The sequence below is a fragment of the Eumetopias jubatus genome, unplaced genomic scaffold (genome assembly GCF_037043125.1).
Source record: "Eumetopias jubatus isolate StellerSeaLion01/CBP00866 unplaced genomic scaffold, mEumJub1_p1.0 scaffold_7, whole genome shotgun sequence".
Lineage (NCBI taxonomy): Eukaryota > Metazoa > Chordata > Mammalia > Carnivora > Otariidae > Eumetopias > Eumetopias jubatus.
The window spans coordinates 33273626-33295320 of NW_028274813.1; the positions used below are offsets into that span (position 1 = coordinate 33273626).

At 42.2% G+C, this 21695-nt stretch overlaps 2 protein-coding genes and 1 pseudogene across 6 annotated transcripts in view; 2 read left to right on the top strand and 1 right to left on the bottom strand.

Annotated features, from left to right (window-relative positions):
- Nucleotides 1-6070, bottom strand: part of ARG2 (arginase 2) — a 33767-nt gene extending 27697 nt beyond the window's left edge. The window contains exons 1-2 of one of the 2 annotated variants that reach the window (XM_028121685.2): nucleotides 5868-6070; nucleotides 4874-4946 (exon numbers count right to left, since the gene is read on the bottom strand). In XM_028121685.2, the coding sequence (XP_027977486.1) occupies nucleotides 4874-4946; nucleotides 5868-5978 (184 nt within the window). In that variant the 5' untranslated portion in view covers nucleotides 5979-6070. The remainder of the gene's footprint in view (nucleotides 1-4873; nucleotides 4947-5867) is intronic. The other variant, XM_028121615.2, reaches the window with a different exon arrangement.
- The window catches only part of VTI1B (vesicle transport through interaction with t-SNAREs 1B), a 74785-nt gene extending 53468 nt beyond the window's left edge, over nucleotides 1-21317 (top strand). The window contains exons 6-7 of one of the 4 annotated variants that reach the window (XM_028121787.2): nucleotides 5131-5236; nucleotides 8455-9006. In XM_028121787.2, the coding sequence (XP_027977588.1) occupies nucleotides 5131-5236; nucleotides 8455-8622 (274 nt within the window). In that variant the 3' untranslated portion in view covers nucleotides 8623-9006. Of the gene's footprint in view, nucleotides 1-5130; nucleotides 5237-8454; nucleotides 9007-21300 lie in introns of those variants that run through there. The other 3 variants (XM_028122084.2, XM_028122016.2, XM_028121854.2) reach the window with 3 other exon arrangements.
- LOC114223333 (large ribosomal subunit protein eL6 pseudogene) lies at nucleotides 16188-17109 on the top strand (annotated as a pseudogene).
- Nucleotides 21318-21695: the final 378 nt, after the last annotated feature.

Below are 21695 nucleotides of genomic sequence, written 5' to 3' on the forward strand. Positions count from 1 at the left end.
AGCAGCACTCAAATTTTTTCAATATAGAAATTAGTGAAAGAACTTGTTATAGTTTTTAGTGACTAAAAGCTGCTCCTAGAAAAGTAGACCTGAAAATGATGTTTAAAAAGTTTTGATGCATACTTTATATTACTTACATTTTAAGTTCAATGAATTTTAGCAGATGTATACAGTCTTGTAACCCCATTAAGATACATGCTTAAGATCTAGAACATTGAAAATGATCTTAAGTCATGGTAATACATTAAAGTTGGTCTATTTAGTACAGTCAGGCATGCCTAAAACTTAAAAATGTCCTTAGTTAAAACTTGAGGCTGTTTTCAGAAGTCACATTAAGAGACGTGATGGTTCAAAAATCAAAGGACCAAGAGAACAGGGAGCTGCTAAAACCCAAAGAGACTAAAATCTAGTCCTAAATTAACTAAAGGCCAAAGAAACTGTAACCTAATGAGTTATATTAACTTACAAGAAGACTGTGTTAAGTACTAGGGAAAAGGGCAAACAAAAGAATAATAATTTATTATCAAAGGGCTAGAGAGAGGACGTGGAGTATCCACATGGCAGTTTTTCTCTCACCAGAATTTATAAACTAGATATCAATCAGGATCTCTAAACTGCAAGCAACAGAAACCTATTCTAGCTAATTACAGCAGAAAAGCAATTTACTCAATTTGGGTAACTCCCAGAATCTTTTAAGAGGGCCAGTATCCGGGTTAAAGGCCACATTACCAGCAATAATGGCTCCAGAAGTCACACTGCAGGACGGTCCAGTAGAGATCTATTGCTGCTATCACCTCCACTGCTAGGGAAAGGCACTGTATGAGCTGCCATGGCTGACCCCATGATGCTGGACAGAAGCCACTGCTGGTATGGCTACCACCCTGCCCATCACAGAATGAATTCTTTGCTGCCCCTTCTTGAATTTCAAGTCAAAGTTTAGGATGCATGCTTCTATTGGTGGAGCCTAGGTCAAGTGCCCACAACTCTAGCTGCAATGAAAATATGGCAGAATGTGGGTGGAGAGAAGTCTAAAGAGGTAGATGAAGGTCAAATTATGGTGCTATGTGTTCTACACTTCAACCTAGTGGTCGAAGGACAAATATCAAAAAATAAAACTATTAAATGAAAGTGTATTAGAAAAAATGTACCTAGAACAAGCCTGAGATTTCATTGCTTATTATAGGTTCAGGCTACGTTTTAAAAGTATGAACCTTTAAAGCCAATTTAAAGAAATACAAAGTGAATAATATGGCAAATTAGCAGAGATGGTATATGAATACAAGACTGAAGCATGGATGCATGTAAAAGAAAGCCATGGAAAGACTAAGCAAAGGAGAAATGGTCTTAGAAAGCTCACTCTGGTGGCAGTGAAGAATGTGAACCAAGGAAGGTAAGAAAGGGACAAAAGATACCAATGGAAAGTTACAGTCAAGTGTGAGGAGATAGAACTACAGCAGCACCATCATGGTGAAAAATTCTAATCATTTGGCGGGGGGCCGGGGGGGGTGGAATCAACAAGACTTTGTGATCAACAGATGTAAGGCACAAAAGGGAAGGAGCAAAGAATTGTGATGGTCTTCTAGTTTGACTTGAGTAACTGGATAATGGGTGACAGCATGAAATAGACCATGGAAGGAGAGCAGGAGAAACTGATTTGAGGAGGAAGATAAGGAATTTTGTTTTTGAACAAATGGAGTTTGAGACATCTGTGAGAGCGAGATGAGGCTCCTTAGAACAAAGTTGGAGAAACATTGGGGTCAACATTTAAGGGTTGGGAAGAAGAGGAAGATCCCACAAAGGAGTCCAGGAAGGACTAGTCAATGGAGACAGACTCAGAGGGATGTGTTTGCTAACAGGATTTCCAGAATAAAGCGGTCAGTTGTACAATAGAGAGGTTCAGCAAAATAAAGGCCAACAAATCAGTGTGCTTGCTCAAGGGCGTTGCAGTGGAACAGCAGCGTGGAAGCCAGGCTGAAGTATCATGATCATACAACTAATGAATGCTAACATCCTCTACCAACCACTGAAAGCAAATACCCACCCTTGAACTCACACATCAATCTGTACCAAAGAGTTCTCAGATCTCAGTTCTTCCTGTTAAACTACCTCAGGTCCTCTATCAGTTCTTCCTGAAGCAGACCAGATTCTGGGTCTCAACCAGAAGAGATTCCTGGTCTGCTATCTGAAGGAGCACCAAATGGAACGGGAAGAACAAATGTCTCTAGCCTAGTTGAGAGGAACCAGAGTAGCTCCCACGCAGCTCTACAAACTCCAGGACTCTGGGCAGGTCCCAGCCGCAGTTTAGATAGTTGTTTCCGTGGCTGGCACCTCTATTAAACGGAGGTTTACACCTAGCTCTCCCCCACAGAACACTCCTTCAACTTCTGAAGAAAAAAAAAAAGGAGGGGGCCTAGGACCGTGGCTTTCAGCGCTCACCAGAGTCAGGAGCAGAAGCACCAAATCTGAGCCTTGCCAGAGCAATTGCCTCTTCGTCTCTCCCAGGCTCTCCACATATGCTCAGATAAGGGGTTACCTGAGAGAGGAACCGAGTGTCCTTACTAAACCCAAGAAAAAAAGGGAAAACCAAACCCAGACACTAACATCAAATCCATTCATTCAAGAAAACAGGAAGTTTGGCCAATGCCATGGCAACACCAGCAGCCTGTGAGATCAGAGCTGAAGGCAAGGAACAAAGGGATTTGTGAAAGTTACCTTTCCGTCTTCCCTGCCTTGAAATTTGACCCACGCTACTTGTTTGAAAGTGTTCTAGTACTTTAGTACTGTTTCACAATAAAGCAATTGAAACTTCTCTTGGTACTTTTCTCCAACCTATTTTTGGAGATTAGCCAAAAGCACATGCCACAAATCTGCTGAGTGCCACACTCTTATTAATATGCAATGAGATTCTATTTTGGGCTGCTGGTGATACTGGCTTACCAGTCAGCTACAGGGTAAGGATATAAATTGTAAGACTAAAAATATCTGGGGGGAAAAAAAAAAGGGAAGACCAAAATAAAAACTGCAGCTTCCCCATCACTTTAGGTTGAGAGTTTATAGAGGAGGTATTTGAGGATGTAGGATTTAAGGGAGAATGGCTTTTCCAGGTTGGAGTGGAAAAATACCATGAGCTAGGACAGGAAAGGTCTAATAAGAGAAGCTGCCACAGATGTGCCCCTCCCCCTCATTCAGCAGCCTCAGCTGAATATTATAAATGTGTCCCCTGTAAGAGGCCGAAATTGATTCTTGTCAGTCTCTTAAGGTAGAATTGAGCACTGAGCAGGCAATTCAAGGCCAGGCCCAGTTCATCAGATGGGCTGGAAGGGTTTGTCCAGTGTTTAAAAAAATAGTGATTCCCAGAGATTGTCCTCTTCGGTGTAAATGCTGCCTTTTAAAAAGGCTGAATGTGGGGTGCCTGGGTGGCTCAGTCGTTAAGCGTCTGCTTTTGGCTCACCTCACGATCCTGAGGTCCTGGGATCGTCCTGGGATTGGAGCCCCGCATCGGGCTCCCTGCTCCCCGGGAAGCCTGCTTCTCCCTCTCCCCCTCCCCCTGCTTGTGTTCCCTCTCTCGCTGTGTCTCTCTGTCAAATAAATAAAATCTTAAAAAATAATAAAATAAGATAAAAAGGCTGAATGTGTACAGCTGATTTAAAGGGACAGTATCCTCATTTATAAGCAGGAATAGAAACGTCTTCCCATTAGGTAACTGATGACACATTAAAACTAAACGTGGTGGTGAACCTGGAGAGTCATTAAAAGGAATAAGAGACCCTACTGAAGAAGGATCTGTAATTATTCAACAGAGAAGAGTTTTGAGTATTTAGCCAAAGACACCATATGTAGATGCAGCCAGAGGTACAGGAAGTACACCTCAACTCAAGGTGGCTTTGGTGACTTCACTAGTCCTGTGTTTTAGAAGGAAATGATCCACCCCCTGGAATGGACTCAATGATCAGCAGAGGAGGTTTCAAAGCAAGAGTGGGGAGGGGATTTGCAGCTTACCTAGATTTCCCACTGATACCTGCAGCACCTGCAGCTGGCTGCTGCCATGCCTTTTGCACTTCCGGCTTCAGAAAAGATTGTGAATTGTCCTAATATGAATGGAGGAAATGGCCTCAAACAGCAGCTAGAAACATTCAGGTTAGATGAAAGGAAGAACCTTCCTATCATAACAGTTGGAATTTGGTGCCCTCTTACCAAAAGAAGTGTTCTCTATTACCATATAAATGGCATTTGTCTTTGGGTCGGGTTCTGCAAGTTTAGAGTACTATCCTAATTACAAGACCGCAGTTTTCCTGCAGATTACCTGGGCACTTGTGAAAATGTACATACATGTCTGGGCCCCACCCCAGAGCCAATAAATCAGACTATTCCATGGAGGAGCCTAGGAACCTATATTTTCAACAAGTAACTCAAGTGATTTTCATAATCAGGGAAGTTTGAAAAACACTGATCTAAGGCTCTGCCTACAGTAATATAAAGCTATTCATCCTGGGGAGGAAACAAAGGATATGAAGAGAGGGAACTGGCTAGACTGATGAATCAGAAGCACCTCCTAATTGAGTTCAGAGAGCTAGAATTTGAGAGGGAAAGGCTGAGCAGTTAGAGCTGGGGCTAGCTAGCATTCTTTCCACTGTCTTGCATTCCCTATGCTTGCCCCCCCCCGCCCCCACTTCCTTGCCTTCCACACAGTTACTCTCTTTATTGCCGACAAGACTCTGCCTGAAGACTCCCAGATCTCAAACCACAGATGGGATCTAAGGGAGGATGAGAGGCTTCCCAAGTACAAGTAGATCCTGTGCAGTCCCTGGATAGGAGAGGAGACAGAACTGGTCTGTTACCAGCCATCACAGACATCTAAAATCCAGCCACTTACCCAAATTGGAGAGTCTTTTCATCAAGCCAGCTTCTCTAATGGCAGCAGGACCATACTCCACTCCTTTTCTTTTCTGTCACATAAATTACACAGTTAGATGTGAGGGAAAAGGGTTAGAAATAAGACCCTTTTATTTCACAAAATACAGAAATCTGCTATTCTATAGTTCCCAACAGATCCCTCTGAAAACCTGTGACACCATCAGCCCTTCCTTTTATTATTTTCACCTGAGGTCTGCTCATTTCAAACACTTGCAGGGAAGGACCAAAAAACAACAATTACTGGAATCAAATCAACCTCCAAGCAAGCCCCTGGCTGTGGGAAGAACAGGCAGAGGCCAGGACAGAGGAAGGGGCTGAGCAGGTCTGGATCTGGTGGTTGGCGGGGTGGGGTGGGTGTGTGTGTGTGTGTGTGTCTGTCTGTCTGGCGGAGGCCTGAGCCTGGGCTCACTGAGAAGTGAGCTCTCCACGACTGCAGGTTTCTTCCATTGAAGAGAACAAAACAGCCCCTCCCGTCCTCCCGCCGCTAGAGAAGGCACCGCCAATTTCCCCGCCAACCAATGGTTTCGGAGAACAGACCCTGGAGCCTTAAATCCTCGGTCGTTCTCTTTAACCTCTTCTCTCTCGACTTTCCACCGGGTATTCTGGCCGGTTTCTCCCCCTCCAGCCCCTCCCTGAAATCCTGACCCTCCCCTCTCCCCCAACACCCCAAGCGGGACCCACCACTTTCTCGCTCCTCGGGAGGAAGGCCGCAGAGACCCGCCAGCCCTCCGCGGCCCCCCGCCCGCAGCGCAAGCAGGATGCTCTCCACCTCTTTTCTCCTTCCCCATCTTCTACCAGGGGAAACCCCACGTGCTCTCTCAGTGCCCAATCGCGGGAAACCACCACCTCGTCCCCCTCTCCGTTTCTCCCCATCTTCTCCTCGCCTCCCAGTCCCTCACCCCACCCCCGCTTTCTCCAGTTCCTGCCCCACGGTGCGAAGTCCCGGTTCTCACCTGTCCCTGTGAGAACGGGGCTCCGATCACGGCCACCGAGTGAACGGACTTATTCAGGACGGACTGTACTCGCGTCCGGAGGAGACGCGAGAGGCTGCTTCTTAGGGACATGACTGGCAGCGCGGGAGGGAGCTGAGAGAGAAGCTGCTCTATGCGGCTCGCCGCGTTAAGTGAGCGCAGCCGCCCGGCGCCGCTTTTCACCTACCCGGGCGCTAGCTGCACCGCCCCGCCCTGTGACGTCAATGCCACCCGGTCCCGCCCCCAACCAGCCCCCGACACACCTTCCCGCAGACCCCGCCCACTGCTCTTGGCCGGGACACGCCTTCGCTGACGTCACCCCACCCTAGCCCGGGTTCTCCCCTCAGGGGAGGAGCCCCTGCAGCTGACGCCACAAGGCTAGTGTCAGTGTCGGACCAATAAGAGCGCGGTCACGGACAGGTGTGTCCCGTCTCGGGAAGCGACGGGTACCTGCGAAGTTAGCGAATTCGGCGGAACACGGGAACCAACTCGCAACCTCGCAGATCGCAACTCTCTTTACACATATGCATGCCCGGCAGATGTCAACTCTAGGAAAGGGCTGGCTGCCCGTATTGGGGTCTGGGCTGGTCTGACCCCGCCTGAGTGCTCTGCCAAGATGAAACCAGCATCCTTCTGCTCTGTTCCATCTCAACTCCGGGTCCAAAAAACACTTACCCATCTTCGGGCTTTGAAGTCTAGGAGATCAAATATAGATAGAGCTCTCTGGGCCGGGTATGTTAATAAAAACTCACCTATCCTAGGTATTTTGGATGGGGAGGTTAGGATTTTTCAAAACAATCACCTTCCAGGTGTTTCCAATTCTCTACCTGAATAACGGGAGCACTGGTTATAAAAACCAAACTTAGCAACATATCTGGACTATTCCTAAAATTTGGGGAGGCTAAAGAGCTGAAAGTAACTAGAGATTTAAAAATAATAGCCAACTACAGTTCCAAGAACGTTTAGCCCTCTAACAATTCCATAAATCGGGGACTATTTTAAAGAGGAGGAAACAAGATCAGAGAAGATAACTTTCCCAAAGTCATATGGCTTGTAAGCGACAGAGTTTGTGTGACTCCAGATTCCAAGTTCTTATCCAGGGCCAGCTTGCAGGAATTTGGACATTAGTCCTACCAAAATATATTTTTACGTAAACAACAGAGAATTATCTCACCTGATGCCAACTTACATGCTGCTCTCCAAAATAGCTCAGAAGTCTTCAGGGCAACATCATAACTCCAAGGAGCTTTAGTATTATACGGCAGTTTATTTTTAGAGGATAAATTTTACACCTGTCTCCCCCTGCTGGTCTAACAAAGACATGTCTGAAGCTTTAGCAAAATAAGCAGTTACTGTAAGGCAGTAGTTCTAAAAGTGTGGTCCTCTCGCCAGCAGCACCAGCCTTTGCATACTTGTCAAATGGAAATTATTAGGCTCTACCCTCAAATTTACTGACTCAGGAACTCTTGGGGTGGAGCACCAGCAACCTAAATTTTAACAATCTCTCCAGGGTCGGGAGCTGTAGGGAGCAGTAGGGGTGTGGTCAGGGATTCAGTCACTGATACTGATACACACTTGTTCAGATCCTTGGAATTATCTTGGTATCTTTTTCTTGTCCATCACCACATCCAATTTTTTTGTCCTTGACTATTTTCTTTGATTCAGGCTCTCCTAGACTACCGCAAAACCTGTTTCTTGAGCAGCTACTGTGGGTCACCAGATTGACCTTTCTAAAGAGGAGGACATTAATCCTGCATGTCATTTCAGGGGGTTTTCTGTTACCTATAGTTTAGTCAGAGGTGAATTACTAGTTCCACATTATTATGGTCGGGGGGGGCAGTAGACTGTTATATTACTATTATCCTTTAAAATTCTAATTATTATTGCTTCCATATGTCTGAAATATTTTATAATTAATTTTTAAACCCTGAAAAACAAGTGGTCTGCTTTTGTTTTCAAAATAGGCATTTGTTTTCAAAATAAGTTATTAAAGATAATATTCTAAAGTTATAAAAGTCATAGTACAATAAGTTGTTTTAGAAATTTACTTTACAACTTGTACTCTGTTATTGCATAAGTCTAGGACTCTTCCTCAGATCCAAAACAAGTTGTTCTGCTTTTCTTCTTCCTTTATTGGAGGACCTAGGTATTGTACCTCTCTAATTCAGTAGCTGCCAACACACTACCCTTGATAGGTTGCTGGCAGTGTGTATGTGGGGAGTGGGGTGAGGGAGCTGGGTGAGTAGGTAAGACCTGATCATGGTGTCTGCCAATTTCCATGGTGTATATACTCCCAAGCTACCATTGTGATGTCACTGATCGTGGAGTTGGGAAAAAGTGCTCATCATATAGTATTTCTACCATAGAGATACGATCAACAAAAATAACCTCAAGAGCACAGATAATAGCACTGTAGTTACAAGATAATTAGGCAATGACAAGTTTTGAATGTATATTATCTTTGTTTTTAATACAATTTACTTGTAAGTTTATATAATTTTATTTTTAATAATGATTTTTAAGAACTGGTTTGAAATAGTCTTGAAAATTTAACGATAAGGTTTTGCAGGTGGCAAGCATACCTCCAGTATGTCTCAAGCAGTCTCCAGCATACCACTGTTTACTGGAAATCCAAAGGAACTCAGAAAAGACTAAACTGGAAGTTCTCAAGGGCTGGGACCATAAATCTTTCTGCTCATCGTTTTATCCCTTCCTGAATACAGAGCTTGGTACATAGCAGGAGCTTGGCAAATAATTGACCTTCCAGATTTTTATGAAATCCTTACTCATAAGCCTTGGTCTATGGCTCTGATATGGAATGGAAGTCCCCAAAGATTTCTTTCTGAATTTCTACTTTTACATCCTAAAGAACTGAACTCACCAACCACATCTTTAAACTCTAAAATTTAGAGCCTCTCTTTCATTTAAAAAAATTTATTTGTTGGGTGCCTGGGTGGCTCAGTTGGTTAAGCGACTGCCTTTGGCTCAGGTCATGATCCCAGAGTCCCGGGATCGAGTCCCACAGCAGGCTCCCTGCTCAGCAAGGAGCCTGCTTCTCCCTCTGACCCTCCCCCCTCTCATGCACTCTCTCTCTCTCATTCTCGCTCTCTCAAATAAATAAATCTTTAAAAAATATATATTTGTTCACTCATTTATTGCCAATACTTACTGAGCACTCAGTGTGTACAAAGCATTGTTCTATGTGCTGTTCACAGAGATGAAGATATAATAGCTCATCACTCCCAGTGCTTACATTCTAGTGGGGAAAAGAGTCAAGTAGTTAAATAATTTCAGATAGTAGTAAATACTATGGAGAAAATAAAGGCGGGAAATGGGACACGAGGTGCTGTTTTTGATAAGGGTATCAAGGAAGACCTCTCCAAACTAACCTTTGAGCCAGACACCTGAATGATGAGAAGGAGCTTGTCATAACAAGTTCTGAGAGTAGAGCCTTCTAGGTTTACAGGAACAGCAAGATCCAAAACCATAAAGTTAAAACATGCTTGTGGATCAGAAGAAGAACAAGAATGCCTGTGTAGCCCCAGCCGTGCCCCAATGTGCAGAGCAAAGGGCGTATAGTCAACTGAATCAGATTGATAGGCAGGGAACAGAGGTAGCATTGAAGAGCATGAACTTTAGGGGAAGAATTCTTTTACACAAAGGCAGAGGGTTAAATTGTTCTGAACCTGCATTATGTTGTTGGGAATATTTGGTCCCTTCTTTTTTGCTTTGCTCTTCTATCCCAAGTCTGGGATAATTAACATAATAACCCTAGGATACAGTTAAGGTAAGGAAGCAGAGGATGAGTTCTATAGAGGGTAAAATAAAGAGTCTGTTTACCATGCAGTGGGGACTCCTGGATTCAGGAGAAAGGCCGGATAGAGGGGAATAAAGGGGGGTATAACTATAAGTGACTGCTTTCATTGCCTGCCCAGCCCACAGCCTGGTCCGGAGGCAGCCGCCAGAGCCCCTTACATACGCCTCACCGCCCCCAACACCACCACAAAGAGAGGGGTTCTCATTACAAGCCTTGATCAGTGATAGGGATGTGAAAGCAGAAATATGGCTGCCAGCAACGTATAAATGAAACTTAGGTGTGAAATCTGTTTTGGCACCAACGGAGGCCCAGGTTGCAAAGGACACCTGAATGCTTTTTCCTTTGTTCAGGTTCCAAACTGAAAACAAGTCTTGAGCCCTCTGTACCTGAATGTTCTATTTGGGATGTTTTGTAACCAAACTAACGTTGAGTTCTCTCCTTGGTGAGTTACAGATAGAGACTACACCAGGTGGAGTTGTCACACAAAGGAAAGTTTATCTGCAGCAAATACGGAAATCATGGAGATTAACTTCCAAAGTTAGCCTTTGGGGGTGAGTGGGTTTCTTTGAATATTAGGATGAATACTCGGAAAGGGGAGCTTTGTCATTGCATGTAAAGATGGGCATAAGGTTGCCGGGCGTATTCAGAAGACATGCCTACACAGGTATCCTGTGTTATGTTAATGAAGCTTGTGCTCCTCCTTGGGCCGAGATTTTAATGGTATAATGAGGTAGAAGTAACCGTCAGACACTCCATGGTCCCTCTGCTCTGGTGTGAGTCAGTGGTCAATCTCAAACTGCTCTAGGCCTGTGGAGCTTTTCCTGTTATTTGCTTCAAAAAGATAAGGTTAGCATTCCCGTGAGGAAGAAGGGTATCAATAGGGGTCTTGCTGGTGACAGATTTAACCTAATTAACCCTATGGGGCACAGTTTCACTTCCTCCCCACTCCCTACCTCCTTTCCTTCACTTAATTTCTTCTCATCCTTCAGGTTTTGGTGTCAAAGGCCCTTCTCTGAAGAAGCCTTTCCAGACCTCCAAAGTTGAATTAAACATAATCATAAAATTTGCAAAGGTTACTGAATGATTACTATTTGCTAGATACCTACGTGCTCACTACTTCACAGTTGTTATTTAATCCCCATCACAAGACATGAGATAGGCACTATTATCATCTCCATTTCAGATATGGTAACCAATGCTTGCGAAGGCTAACAAATTTGCCATAGCTCACACAGTAAGTGGCCAAAAGCAGAATCCCAAACCCGAGACAGAGCAAGGGTTTTAAATGCCCCTCACATGGTTCACTTAATCCTCTGAATTATAATTTTCTATTTAAAGGACTGTCTCCTTCTCCTCAAGAGCAGCTTCTCTGAGAGCAGGAATGGTCCCTTACTGTCATTTAATACAGTGCCTAATATGAGAGGTGTTCAATAAATTTTTTTAATTTTTTATTGTTATGTTAATCACCATACATCATATCATTTGTTTTTGATGTAGTGTTCCATGATTCATTGTTTGTGCATAACACCCAGTGCTCCACGCAGAATGTGCCCTTTTTAATACCCATCACCAGGCTAACCCATCCCCCCACCCTCCTCCCCTCTAGAACCCTCAGTTTGTTTTTCAGAGTCCATCGTCTCTCATGGTTCGGTGTTCAATAAATTTTTATTGAATGATTATATATTAAATGGCATATGAAAGTGTCTTTTCTTTAAAAAAAAAAGATTTGTTTCTTTATTTGAGAGAGAGTGCTTGCAAATGGGGGTAAGGGCAGAGGGAGAGAATCTTCAAGCAGACTCCCTGCTGAGCACGGAGCAGGGCTCAATGAAGGGCTCTATCTCTTGACCCAGGAGATCATGACCTGAGCCAAAACCAAAAGTCTGACTCTTAACCGACTGAGCCATCCAGGTGCCCTGAAAGTATCTTTCAAAATAAGTTCATATCTCTTTATGTTATGAAAGTTTGGATGATGGAATTACCACTCTTATATGGGACACAGAAGATTTTTTGGAATTAGCATTTGAGCTGAGCCTTAAACATTTTCCAGGAGGAATCTGTAGGGTGTTTGAGGAATGGTGAGAATATTGATGTCAGCTAACAGGCATGAATTTGATTGATGGGAGTAGAGGGGGAGAATCAATAAATACTTGAGAGCCCATTTGTCAGGCAATGTTCTGGGAGTAGGGATACAGAGATAAGTAGAGCCCAACATCTCCTGGAGAGTTATAGGTACTAATATGTACGAAAAATAAAACAAGGTAATGTGGTAAAGGGTATGTATGAGAACTGGGTTAACTAGTGCAGTCAGGGAGATGAGGGACAGATGTTAAGAATACTGTGCAGGTAGGGATGCCTGGGTGGCTCAGTCGGTTAAGCATCTGCCTTCGGCTCGAGTCATGATCCCGGGATCCTGGGATCGAGTTCCGCGTCGGGCTCCCTGCTCAGTGGGGAGCCTGCTTGTCCCTCTGCCTGCCACTCCCTCTGCTTGTGCTCTCTCTCTCTGACAAATAAATAAATAAATAAAATCTTAAAAAAAAAAAAAGAGTACTGTGCAGGTGCAGTAAAGAGTACTTAGCTATAGATTAGGGAGGGAACCAGAAAAGGTAGAGATGTTAAGCCTGGATCAGGAGGAAAATGATGGTACTGGAGTAATAGTTCTGTTTTTCTTTTTTTTTTTTTTTTAAAGATTTTATTTATTTATTTGAGAGAGAGAGAATGAGAGATAGAGAACACGAGAGGGGGGAGGGTCAGAGGGAGAAGCAGACTCCCTGCTGAGCAGGGAGCCTGATGTGGGACTCGATCCCGGGACTCCAGGATCATGACCTGAGCCGAAGGCAGTCGCTTAACCAACTGAGCCACCCAGGCGCCCCGGAGTAATAGTTCTGAAGGGAGTAATAGTTCTGAAGGGATTAATAGCCCACCAAAGTAGTATGAAAATTACTTGAAACAGAAAATATCTGAGCAGCCAAAGAAATAAATAATAAAGCAAGAAACTTAAGCAGAGCCTTCTGAAAATACAGCTGCCATGATTTTCCATGCCTCACCCCACTGAGGGAGCTTCCTGATTGGGAAAGACTGACCTTCATAAAAAGTGTGAATTCAGCTGCCCATCAGCTTCAAAAAGTCCAACAGAACTTTTCACACTTTAAGTATGAAGTCCTAATCCCCCTTTTCTTAGGTGTTGGTTATAGCTTTATCTCTGGCTATCTAGTAACTCATTACTGAACAGCTCCCTTTCTTCCTGTTAATACATCTATTCTCTGGAAATTTGCTGGTAATTCACATTCAACCCTGTGAACCTGAGATGGTAGAGGAAAAGATTTCCTCCCAACAGTTCTCAACCCTGGCAGCTGTTAAAAATAACCTAGGCAGCTTCCAAAAAAACACTCATGTCCATACCCTTCCTGCCCCCCACCCATTCTTATTCAATTATTACCAAGTAACAGAGTTTTGAAAAACTCCTCAGGTGTTTTTCTAATACACAGTCAGGGTAGAGAATCCAGTATTAAGTATTATATTTTTCAGTGCTTCTCAAGTTTTAATGTACAAGCAAATCACCTGAGGATCGTGTTAAAACTCAGATTCTGACTCTGCAGGTCTGGGGTGAGACCCAAGAATCTGCATTTCAAATGAGCTCCTAGGTGATGCCAATGCTGCTGGTCTACCTACTACACTTTGAATAGAAAGACTTTCTTCAACCCAAGGTCTGTTCACCTTTCCTTTTAAAATTTCAGAAACATCTTCACCTGAGGGTAACTTATTACCTAGGCTACACAGTTGTGGCTTGGTCAAAATTACCTAAAGAAGTCATTGCTATTGACCACATGAAATTGAGCTGAGAGTGTAATGGTCTAATTGAACCTGTTTGTCAAACCTATGTCCATCAAGATAGATCACTGTTTTAACCAAACTTTCCCATGAGTTTGGTTTATTCCACTTAAAAAACCTTTAGTGTTTTTTTTTTTTAACAATGCCATAAGGTATCTTGATATTACAAGGGGAGAGAAATCTTCCACATAAAAACCAGGTGTGTTCCTCAACTTAAATTGAAAATATTAACCTTTACCATCCTAGAATGCCACAAGATGGGGATGTGACTCTATGAAAAACAAAACAAAACAGAGGTGCCTGGGTGGCTCAGTTGGTAAAGCGTCTGCCAAGGTCCTGGGATCTAGCTCTGAGTCGGGGGGGGGGGGTCCCTGCTCAGCAGGGAGCCTGTTTCTCCTTCTCCCTCTGCCTACCAATCTGTGCTCTCTGTCAAATAAATAAATAAAATCTTAGAAAAAAAATTTAAACAAAACAAAACAAATTCTACTTTCTGCTATAACTGTTTTAATAGGTTTCTTTCTATTTCTATGTGATTTTTTTTCCCTTTCTTTCCTAGTTGTCTTTTTCCACTGTCATTCTTCCTTATTTGAAATAATTACTAGCTATTTTCACCAGATAGGAAAACAACAGGGTGATACGAAATAAGCAATAGTAGATTAACAAGATGGAATACTATGTAGCTCTTTTAAATGGTATTTATTTAAAAAATCTGTAGAAACATGGAAAACGTTTGGGGCACCGAGATGGCCCAGTCAGGTAAAGCACTCAGCTCTTGGTTTCAGCTCAGGTCATGATCTCAGGGTCATGGGATCAAGCCCCGTGTTGGGCTCCACACTCAGTGCGGGGTCTGCCTGTCCCTCTCCCTCTGCTCCTCCTCCCACTTGCTCTCTCTCTCAAATAAATAAATAATAAAATCTTTTTAAAAAAAGAAATATGGAAAATGTTTGCCAAACATTAATTTTTAATTACTGTTAAATTAATCAAACAAAGAGGCCATTAGGGTGTTTCTAAAAGTTTGGCTGCCTACATAAGGAAACCAAAGCCTGTAAATGCCTCAAGATGAAGAAATTGACACCTAAGCACAACCAGTCACAAACAGTCAACAAGGCCTCCCCAAAGAAGGCAACCTTAAGCTATAGGCAATCACATAATTTCCTTGCTTTGCTTTCACCTCTTCTCTATAAAAGTCTTTCCCCTCCCTCCCATCAAGCGGAGAGCTCCTAACTACTTCTGGTTTGGCATTGCCCTATTCAAACATATTTTTGCTCAAACCTAAAAAAAACATTTTTCTTTTAAAGGAGGCTCCATGCCCATTGTCGGCCTTAAACTCATAAACCTGAGATCAAGGCCTGAGCCGAGATCAAGAGTCAGATGCTTAACTGACTGAACCACCCAGGTGCCCCAAACTTAAGATTTTTAATATGCCTCAGTTTATATTTTAACATTGCAAAATGGTGTGTACACTATGACTACAATAACTAAGAGATGGAATGAGAGAGAAACATGTAACACTGAAAGGTTTTTAGGATTGTAAAATTTTAGGATTGTGTAATATTTTTCTCTCATTCAAAAAATTTCTGTATTATGTCATCTTTTCAACAATAAAAACATTAAAATAAGAGGACTTAAATGCTTGGGAAATGAAGATTTATTGGTTTAGGTGGCAGGATTATGGATGTATCTTCTTTTATATAATTTCAATTTGATGTTGGGAAAATAATAAACATATCTTATTAAAAATGGACAAGTAATAATATTTTTAAAATATATATTATTTATAAGAGTATCAAAAACCATTAAACACCTAGAAATAAATCTAATGGAAGATGTGCAAGACAACTACAAAATATTGCTGAGAGAAATTAGATAAGAACTAAGTAAGTGGAGAAATATACCAGGTCAATGGGCTGGAAGACTCAGCACAGTTAAGATATCAATTCTGCCTAAATCGACTGACAGATTCAATGCAACCCAAGCAGAATTTTTGGTGAAAATACAAAGAACCTAGAACAGCCATCACAATCTTGAAGAAAAAGAATGAAGTTAAAAGACAACATCATGAGAAATCAAAACCTACTACAAAGCTATAGTAATTGAGACAGATTGATGTTGACACAGGGAAAACAAAAAAACAGACCATAATAGAGTCTGCAGACAGACTGACTGACACAAAAATAGTCACTTGATTTACAACAAAGCCACCATTGCAGTCAGTGGGGAAAGATGGTCTTTTCAACAAAGCTATTGGGGGAAGGGCACTTGGGTGGCTCAGTCGGTTAAGTGCCTGCCTTCGGCTTGGGTCATGATCCCGGGGTCCTGGGATCAAGTCCTGCATGGGTCTCCCTGCTCAGCAGGGAGACTGCTTCTCCCTCTCCCTCTGCCCCTCCCCTCAACTCGTGTTTTCTCTTGCTCACTCTGCTCTCTCTCTCTCAAATAAATAAAATTTTTAAAAATCTTTAAAAAAAAAAAAAGCTATTGGGGGAAGAAAAGAACTTTGAGCCTTACCTCCTATCAAAAATTAATTCCAAATTGATCATAAGCCTAAATATGAAAGGTAAAACAATAAAGCTTTTAGGAAAAAAAAGGAATAGAATATTTTCATAACTTGAGGCAGGCAAACTGTCTTGAACAAGATCTAAAACAACATTAACCAGCTCTTTCCCATCTTGCAAGATGGCGGGCGAAAAAGCTGAGAAGCCGGATACTAAGGAGAAGAAACCTAAAGCTAAGAAGGCTGATGCCGGTGGCAAGGCTAAGAAGGGTAACCCCAAGGCTAAAACGCCAAAGAAGGGGAAGCCCCACTGCAGCCGAAACCCTGTACTTGTCAGAGGAATTGGCAGATATTCCCGATCGGCTATGTATTCCAGAAAGGCCATGTACAAGAGGAAGTATTCGGCAGCTAAGTCTAGGGTTGAAAAGAAAAAGAAGGAGAAAGTTCTTGCTACTGTCACAAAACCAGTTGGTGGTGACAAGAACGGTGGTACCCGAGTGGTTAAACTTCGCAAAATGCCTAGGTATTACCCTACTGAAGATGTGCCTCGAAAGCTGTTGAGCCATGGCGAAAAACCTTTCAGTCAGCACATGAGAAAGCTGCGAGCTAGTATCACCCCCGGGACCATTTTGATCATCCTCACTGGGCGCCACAGAGGCAAGAGGGTAGTTTTCCTGAAGCAACTGAGCAGTGGCTTGCTACTTGTGACTGGACCTCTGTCCCTCAATCGAGTTCCTCTGCGTAGAACACACCAGAAATTCGTCATTGCTACTTCTACCAAAATTGATATCAGCAGTGTGAAAATCCCCAAACATCTCACTGATGCTTACTTCAAGAAGAAGAAGCTGCGTAAGCCCAGACACCAGGAGGGTGAGATCTTCGACACCGAGAAAGAGAAATACGAGATTACAGAGCAGCGCAAGGTTGATCAGAAAGCTGTGGACTCGCAAATTCTGCCAAAAATCAAAGCCGTTCCTCAGCTTCAGGGCTACCTCCGCTCTGTGTTTTCTCTCACAAATGGAGTTTACCCTCACAGATTGGTGTTCTAAATTTCTTACAAAGAACGTAATTAAATAACTGATCCATTAAAAAAATAATAAAAATAAAACAACATTAACCATAAAAGAAAAGATTGATAAATTAGACTACATCAAAATTAAAACCTCTCTTCACCAAGACACCATTAAGAGTATGAAAACATAAGGCATAGAGTGCATTTTACTGCACGGATGATAACACCTAAATAAAAAATTGTTTTAAATGGACTGATAAGGAAAATTCCACTTCTAAAAGATGGGGTAGGCATACCCTTCCCTATCTTTCCCACTGAGAACAGCTAAAATCCTTGGACATTTTTGGGGTGCTTGAGTGGCTCAGTCCGTTAAGCATCTGCCTTCAGTTCAGGTCATGATCTCAGGGTCCTGGGATTGAGCCCTGCATTGGGCTCCCTGCTTGAGGGGGAGTTGGCCTCTCCTCTGCCCCTCCCCCTTTTCATGCTCTCTTTCTCAATTCCCTCTCTCTCTCAAATAAATGAATAAAATCTTAAAAAAAAAAAAAAATCCACAGTGCCTGGATGGCTCAGTTGGTTAAGCAGCTGCCTTCAGCTCGGATCATGATCCCAGGGTCCTGAGATTGAGCCCCACATCAGGATCCCTGCTCAGCAGGGCACCTGCTTCTCCTTCCCCTGTTTGCCCTGCTTGTGCTCTATCAAATAAATAAAAATATTTAAATAAATAAATTAATTAATAATATCCTTGGACATTTTATATGAAACAAAGACTCTGAAAGGTGGAGAGGAGGCAGACTGACTAGAGAGTCTCACTATGACACAGAAGTGTGTTCCCCAGGTTTTCTTTTGCCTCATATATTCCAGACTGGGTGCTGGAGTAAATGGCAACCAGGAAATGCTCTATAGAAACCTGCCTTCTCTAGCCAAAGAACAAAGTAAGGCACAAACTAGCAAAACAGAAAACTTTTAGACATTATCTAGTCTACTGCAGCCAAGCATTACCAGCAAAAAAAGTACCCCCTCCCTACTCCTGCCAGCTGGGGAACCTAGACTTATACCTCACCAGGTTGTAAAGAGGAGCTCCACCCCTGCCACTGGGCTGAGTAGTAACAGCTTCCCCCAGTGCCACCCCATGGTGTCAGTGGAGTACACGAAGGGGAACTTGGACTTCCACACCCATCCAGAAATTACAAGGAACACCTCCCCACCAGGTGTCATTGGAGGCCAAGTGGAGAACTTGGGACTTCCACCTCTACCTAGCAATAATGTGTTAGTGTCCCTTTTCCTCCACTGGAGCAGTGTCAGTGGAAGCCTGTTAGAAGATTAAATAAGATCCCAAATCTCATAATATTTAAAATGCCCAGGTTTCAACTGAAAATCACTCATCATACCACAAACTAGAAAAATCTCAACTTGAATGACAAGAGACAATCAACAGATGCCAATACTGAGATGACATAGATGTTAGAATTTTCTAATAAGGATTTTAAAGCAACAAGTAAATACAAACACACTTCAAACAAATGATGAAGTTGAAAGTCTCAGTAAGGAATAAAATACAAGAAGAACCAAATGGAAATTCTAGACCTGAGAAATATAACTAAAATAAAAAACTCAAGGTATGGGCTAACAACAGAATGGTGAAGACACAGGAAATAATCAGTGAACTAGAAGACAGAACAACAGAAATTACCCAGTCTGACTAACAGAGAGAAAACAGACTGAAAGGAAAAAAAAGAACTGAACTTTAGGGACTCTGAGACTATAACAACAACAACAACAAAAATCTAACAATCATATCATCTAAGTCTCACAAGGAGAGGGTGAAGCTGAATAAAACACCTGAAGAAATAATGGCTGAAAATTTCCCAAATTTGGCAAGACATAAAACTTACAGATTCAAGAAGCTGAGCAAATGCAAATAGGATAAACCCAAAGAAACTCATGCCAAGATATATCATAGTCAAACTTCTGAAAGATAAAAACAAAGAAAAAATCTGGAAAGCATTTATGGAGAAACAACACCTTACTTATAGGAGAAGAATAATTCAAATGACAGAGATTTACCATCAGAAACCATGGAGACCAGAAGAAAGTGGCACAATATTTTCCAAGTGCTGAAAGAAAACTGTCAACTGGGTGCCTGGGTGGCTCAGTTGGTTAAGCAACTGCCTTCAGCTCGGGTCATGATCCCGGAATCCTGGGATCGAGTCCCACATCGGGCTTCCGGCTTAGCGGGGAGCCTGCTTCTCCCTCTGACCCTCTCCCCTCTCATGCTGTTTCTCTCTCTCTCTCTCTCTCAAAGAAATAAAATCTTAAAAAAAAAAAAAGAAAGAAAGAAAGAAAACTGTCAACCAAGAATTCTATATCCAGGGAAAATATCCTCCACAAATGAAGGGGAACTCAAGACAATCTCAGATGAGAGAAAACTAAGAGAAAACTAAATAAATCACCAGCAGACCTATCTTGAAAGAATGGATAAAGGAAGTTCTCTGAGCAGAAAACAAATGACAAAAGAAGGAATCTTGGAACATTAAGAAGGAAGAAAAAACAATGAAAAGAGTGAAAATATGAGTAAACTAATAGACTTTCTTTCTCCTCTTGAGTTTCCTAAATTATGTTTCATGGTTGAAATGAAAATTAGGTCACTGTCTGATGGGGTTCTCAATGAATCTGAGGAAATATTAGGCAATTATAAATGGGGGAGGGTAAACAGAGGTTAAGGTTTCTACACTTCACTTGAACCAGTAAATCACTGAAATCAGTAGACTGTGATAAGTTGTTGTGAGATCATAGAAAATAGATACATTTGTCTCTGCCCCCAGTTCCTGGCACAGGGCTTCTCAAACCCTTGTAATTTCCTAAGAACACTGGAGCATCTTTTGTTCTAGTGTTTGGTCTTTGACCCTGGTTCTTGACACAGATTTCCTAAATCCCTTGGAATTTCCTGGATGACAGCAGGGTCTTTTGTTCTAATGAGGTGATTCTTGGTGGGTTCCTGGGTGGGGGCTGCTCACCAGAAAGACCAAGACATGATTAGAAGCTTGGGATTTTCAAACGCATCCCCCACTTTCCAGAGAGGGGAGAGGTGCTGGAAAGGGGGTTAATGATCCATTGTGCCTACATGATGAAACCTCCATGAAAATCCCCAAAGCATGAGGTCTGGAGAGCTTCCAGGTTGGTGAACACATCCACACACCAGGAAGGTGATATACCCCAACTAGAAAGATGAAATGTGTTACACTTATCTTTTTTTTTAATGCAAAGGAAATTATTTTCTCAATCAACTTTATTAAACTGCAACAAGTTTTATAAGTTCTTTTCATTGGCTTTTTATAAAATTGAGATATAATGGACAATACTTATCCTTTTATTAACCCTATTTATTTGGAATTTTTTACTTATATGGGCCTTTGCTTTTTCTCCCCAATTGGTAAGTGGTCCTAAGGAGAAGGAGACCTACTCTCAGTTGACATAATAGCAGCAATCATTAATGCTTTATCATAAAATAATAAATAAAAACTACAGTATGAGACAGTATTCTTAGAACAACTACTCAATCCTTAAGTGCAAGCAAATACTAAAAAAGAAGGTTCTATAGAAGGGTTTTAAGAACCCAGCATGGGCCATAAAAATAAAAAGTTAACTGAATTGTTTGATCAGATTTTTTTTAAAGATTTATTTTATTTTATTTTTTAAAAAGATTTATTTATTTTACAGAGAGCACAAGTGGGAAGGGCAGAGGGAGAGGGAGAGAGAATCTCAAGCAGACTCCCCACTTAGCGTGGAGCCCAATGCAGGGCTCAATCCCAGGACCCCAAGTTCATGACCGGAGTCAAAATCAAGAGTCGGCTGCTTAACCGACTGAGCCACCCAGGCACCTCGATCAGATTTTTTTTTACTTACTATTCAGGTTCATAGATACTCAGATTCCAAGAATAACTTCACTAGTAGAAATAAGTACCCATCTTACTAAAAGTTAGTCAGATTAGTTCTGTGTACTGTGACCATAATGCTCAATTCACTCAAATCTATTTTCTGTTTCTTGTAGCCAGTACTCTTTGGAAAGTGTAGCCAAGACTGGCTAGTAGTTGTTCTTACCAAATCATTTCTCTCTCCCCTCTGGGCATACTGATAAACCATGTTTCCCAGCTTCCTTTGAAGTTTGGTATAGACAAGTCAATAAATTCTGACCAGTGGGTTGAGGGTGAAAGGCTTGGCCATAAAATCCTCCCATGCATGATCCTCCATTCTTGCCCTTCACCTGTAGGCCACATACAGAGGATCCAATGGAGAGAAGCATGACGAGGTCCCAAGGGATCATGAAGCCACTATCTGGAAGAAGTCTGGGTCTCCAAATTACCTCTTGGCAGAAATTCTAAGTTATCTGACCACGAGCATCCACATGGAACAGAGAGGTAATAAATAAACACTTGTGTTCAGCCTCTGAAATTGCATTTTTGTTTTGTTTTTAAGATAACAGGGTATCTTGACAAATACAGAGTACACATGTTTCTCAAGCTTCCTTTCTTTGCTTCTCTACAATGGAATTCATTAGGGTATTGTGACCTTGCAAAAAGATAGTAAACTTTCTTAGAGAAACTTGTTAATTGGTAAGTCTAAGTTCTTTTTATCAGCTGCCCTTCTTTGCTGAGGCTTATTAAT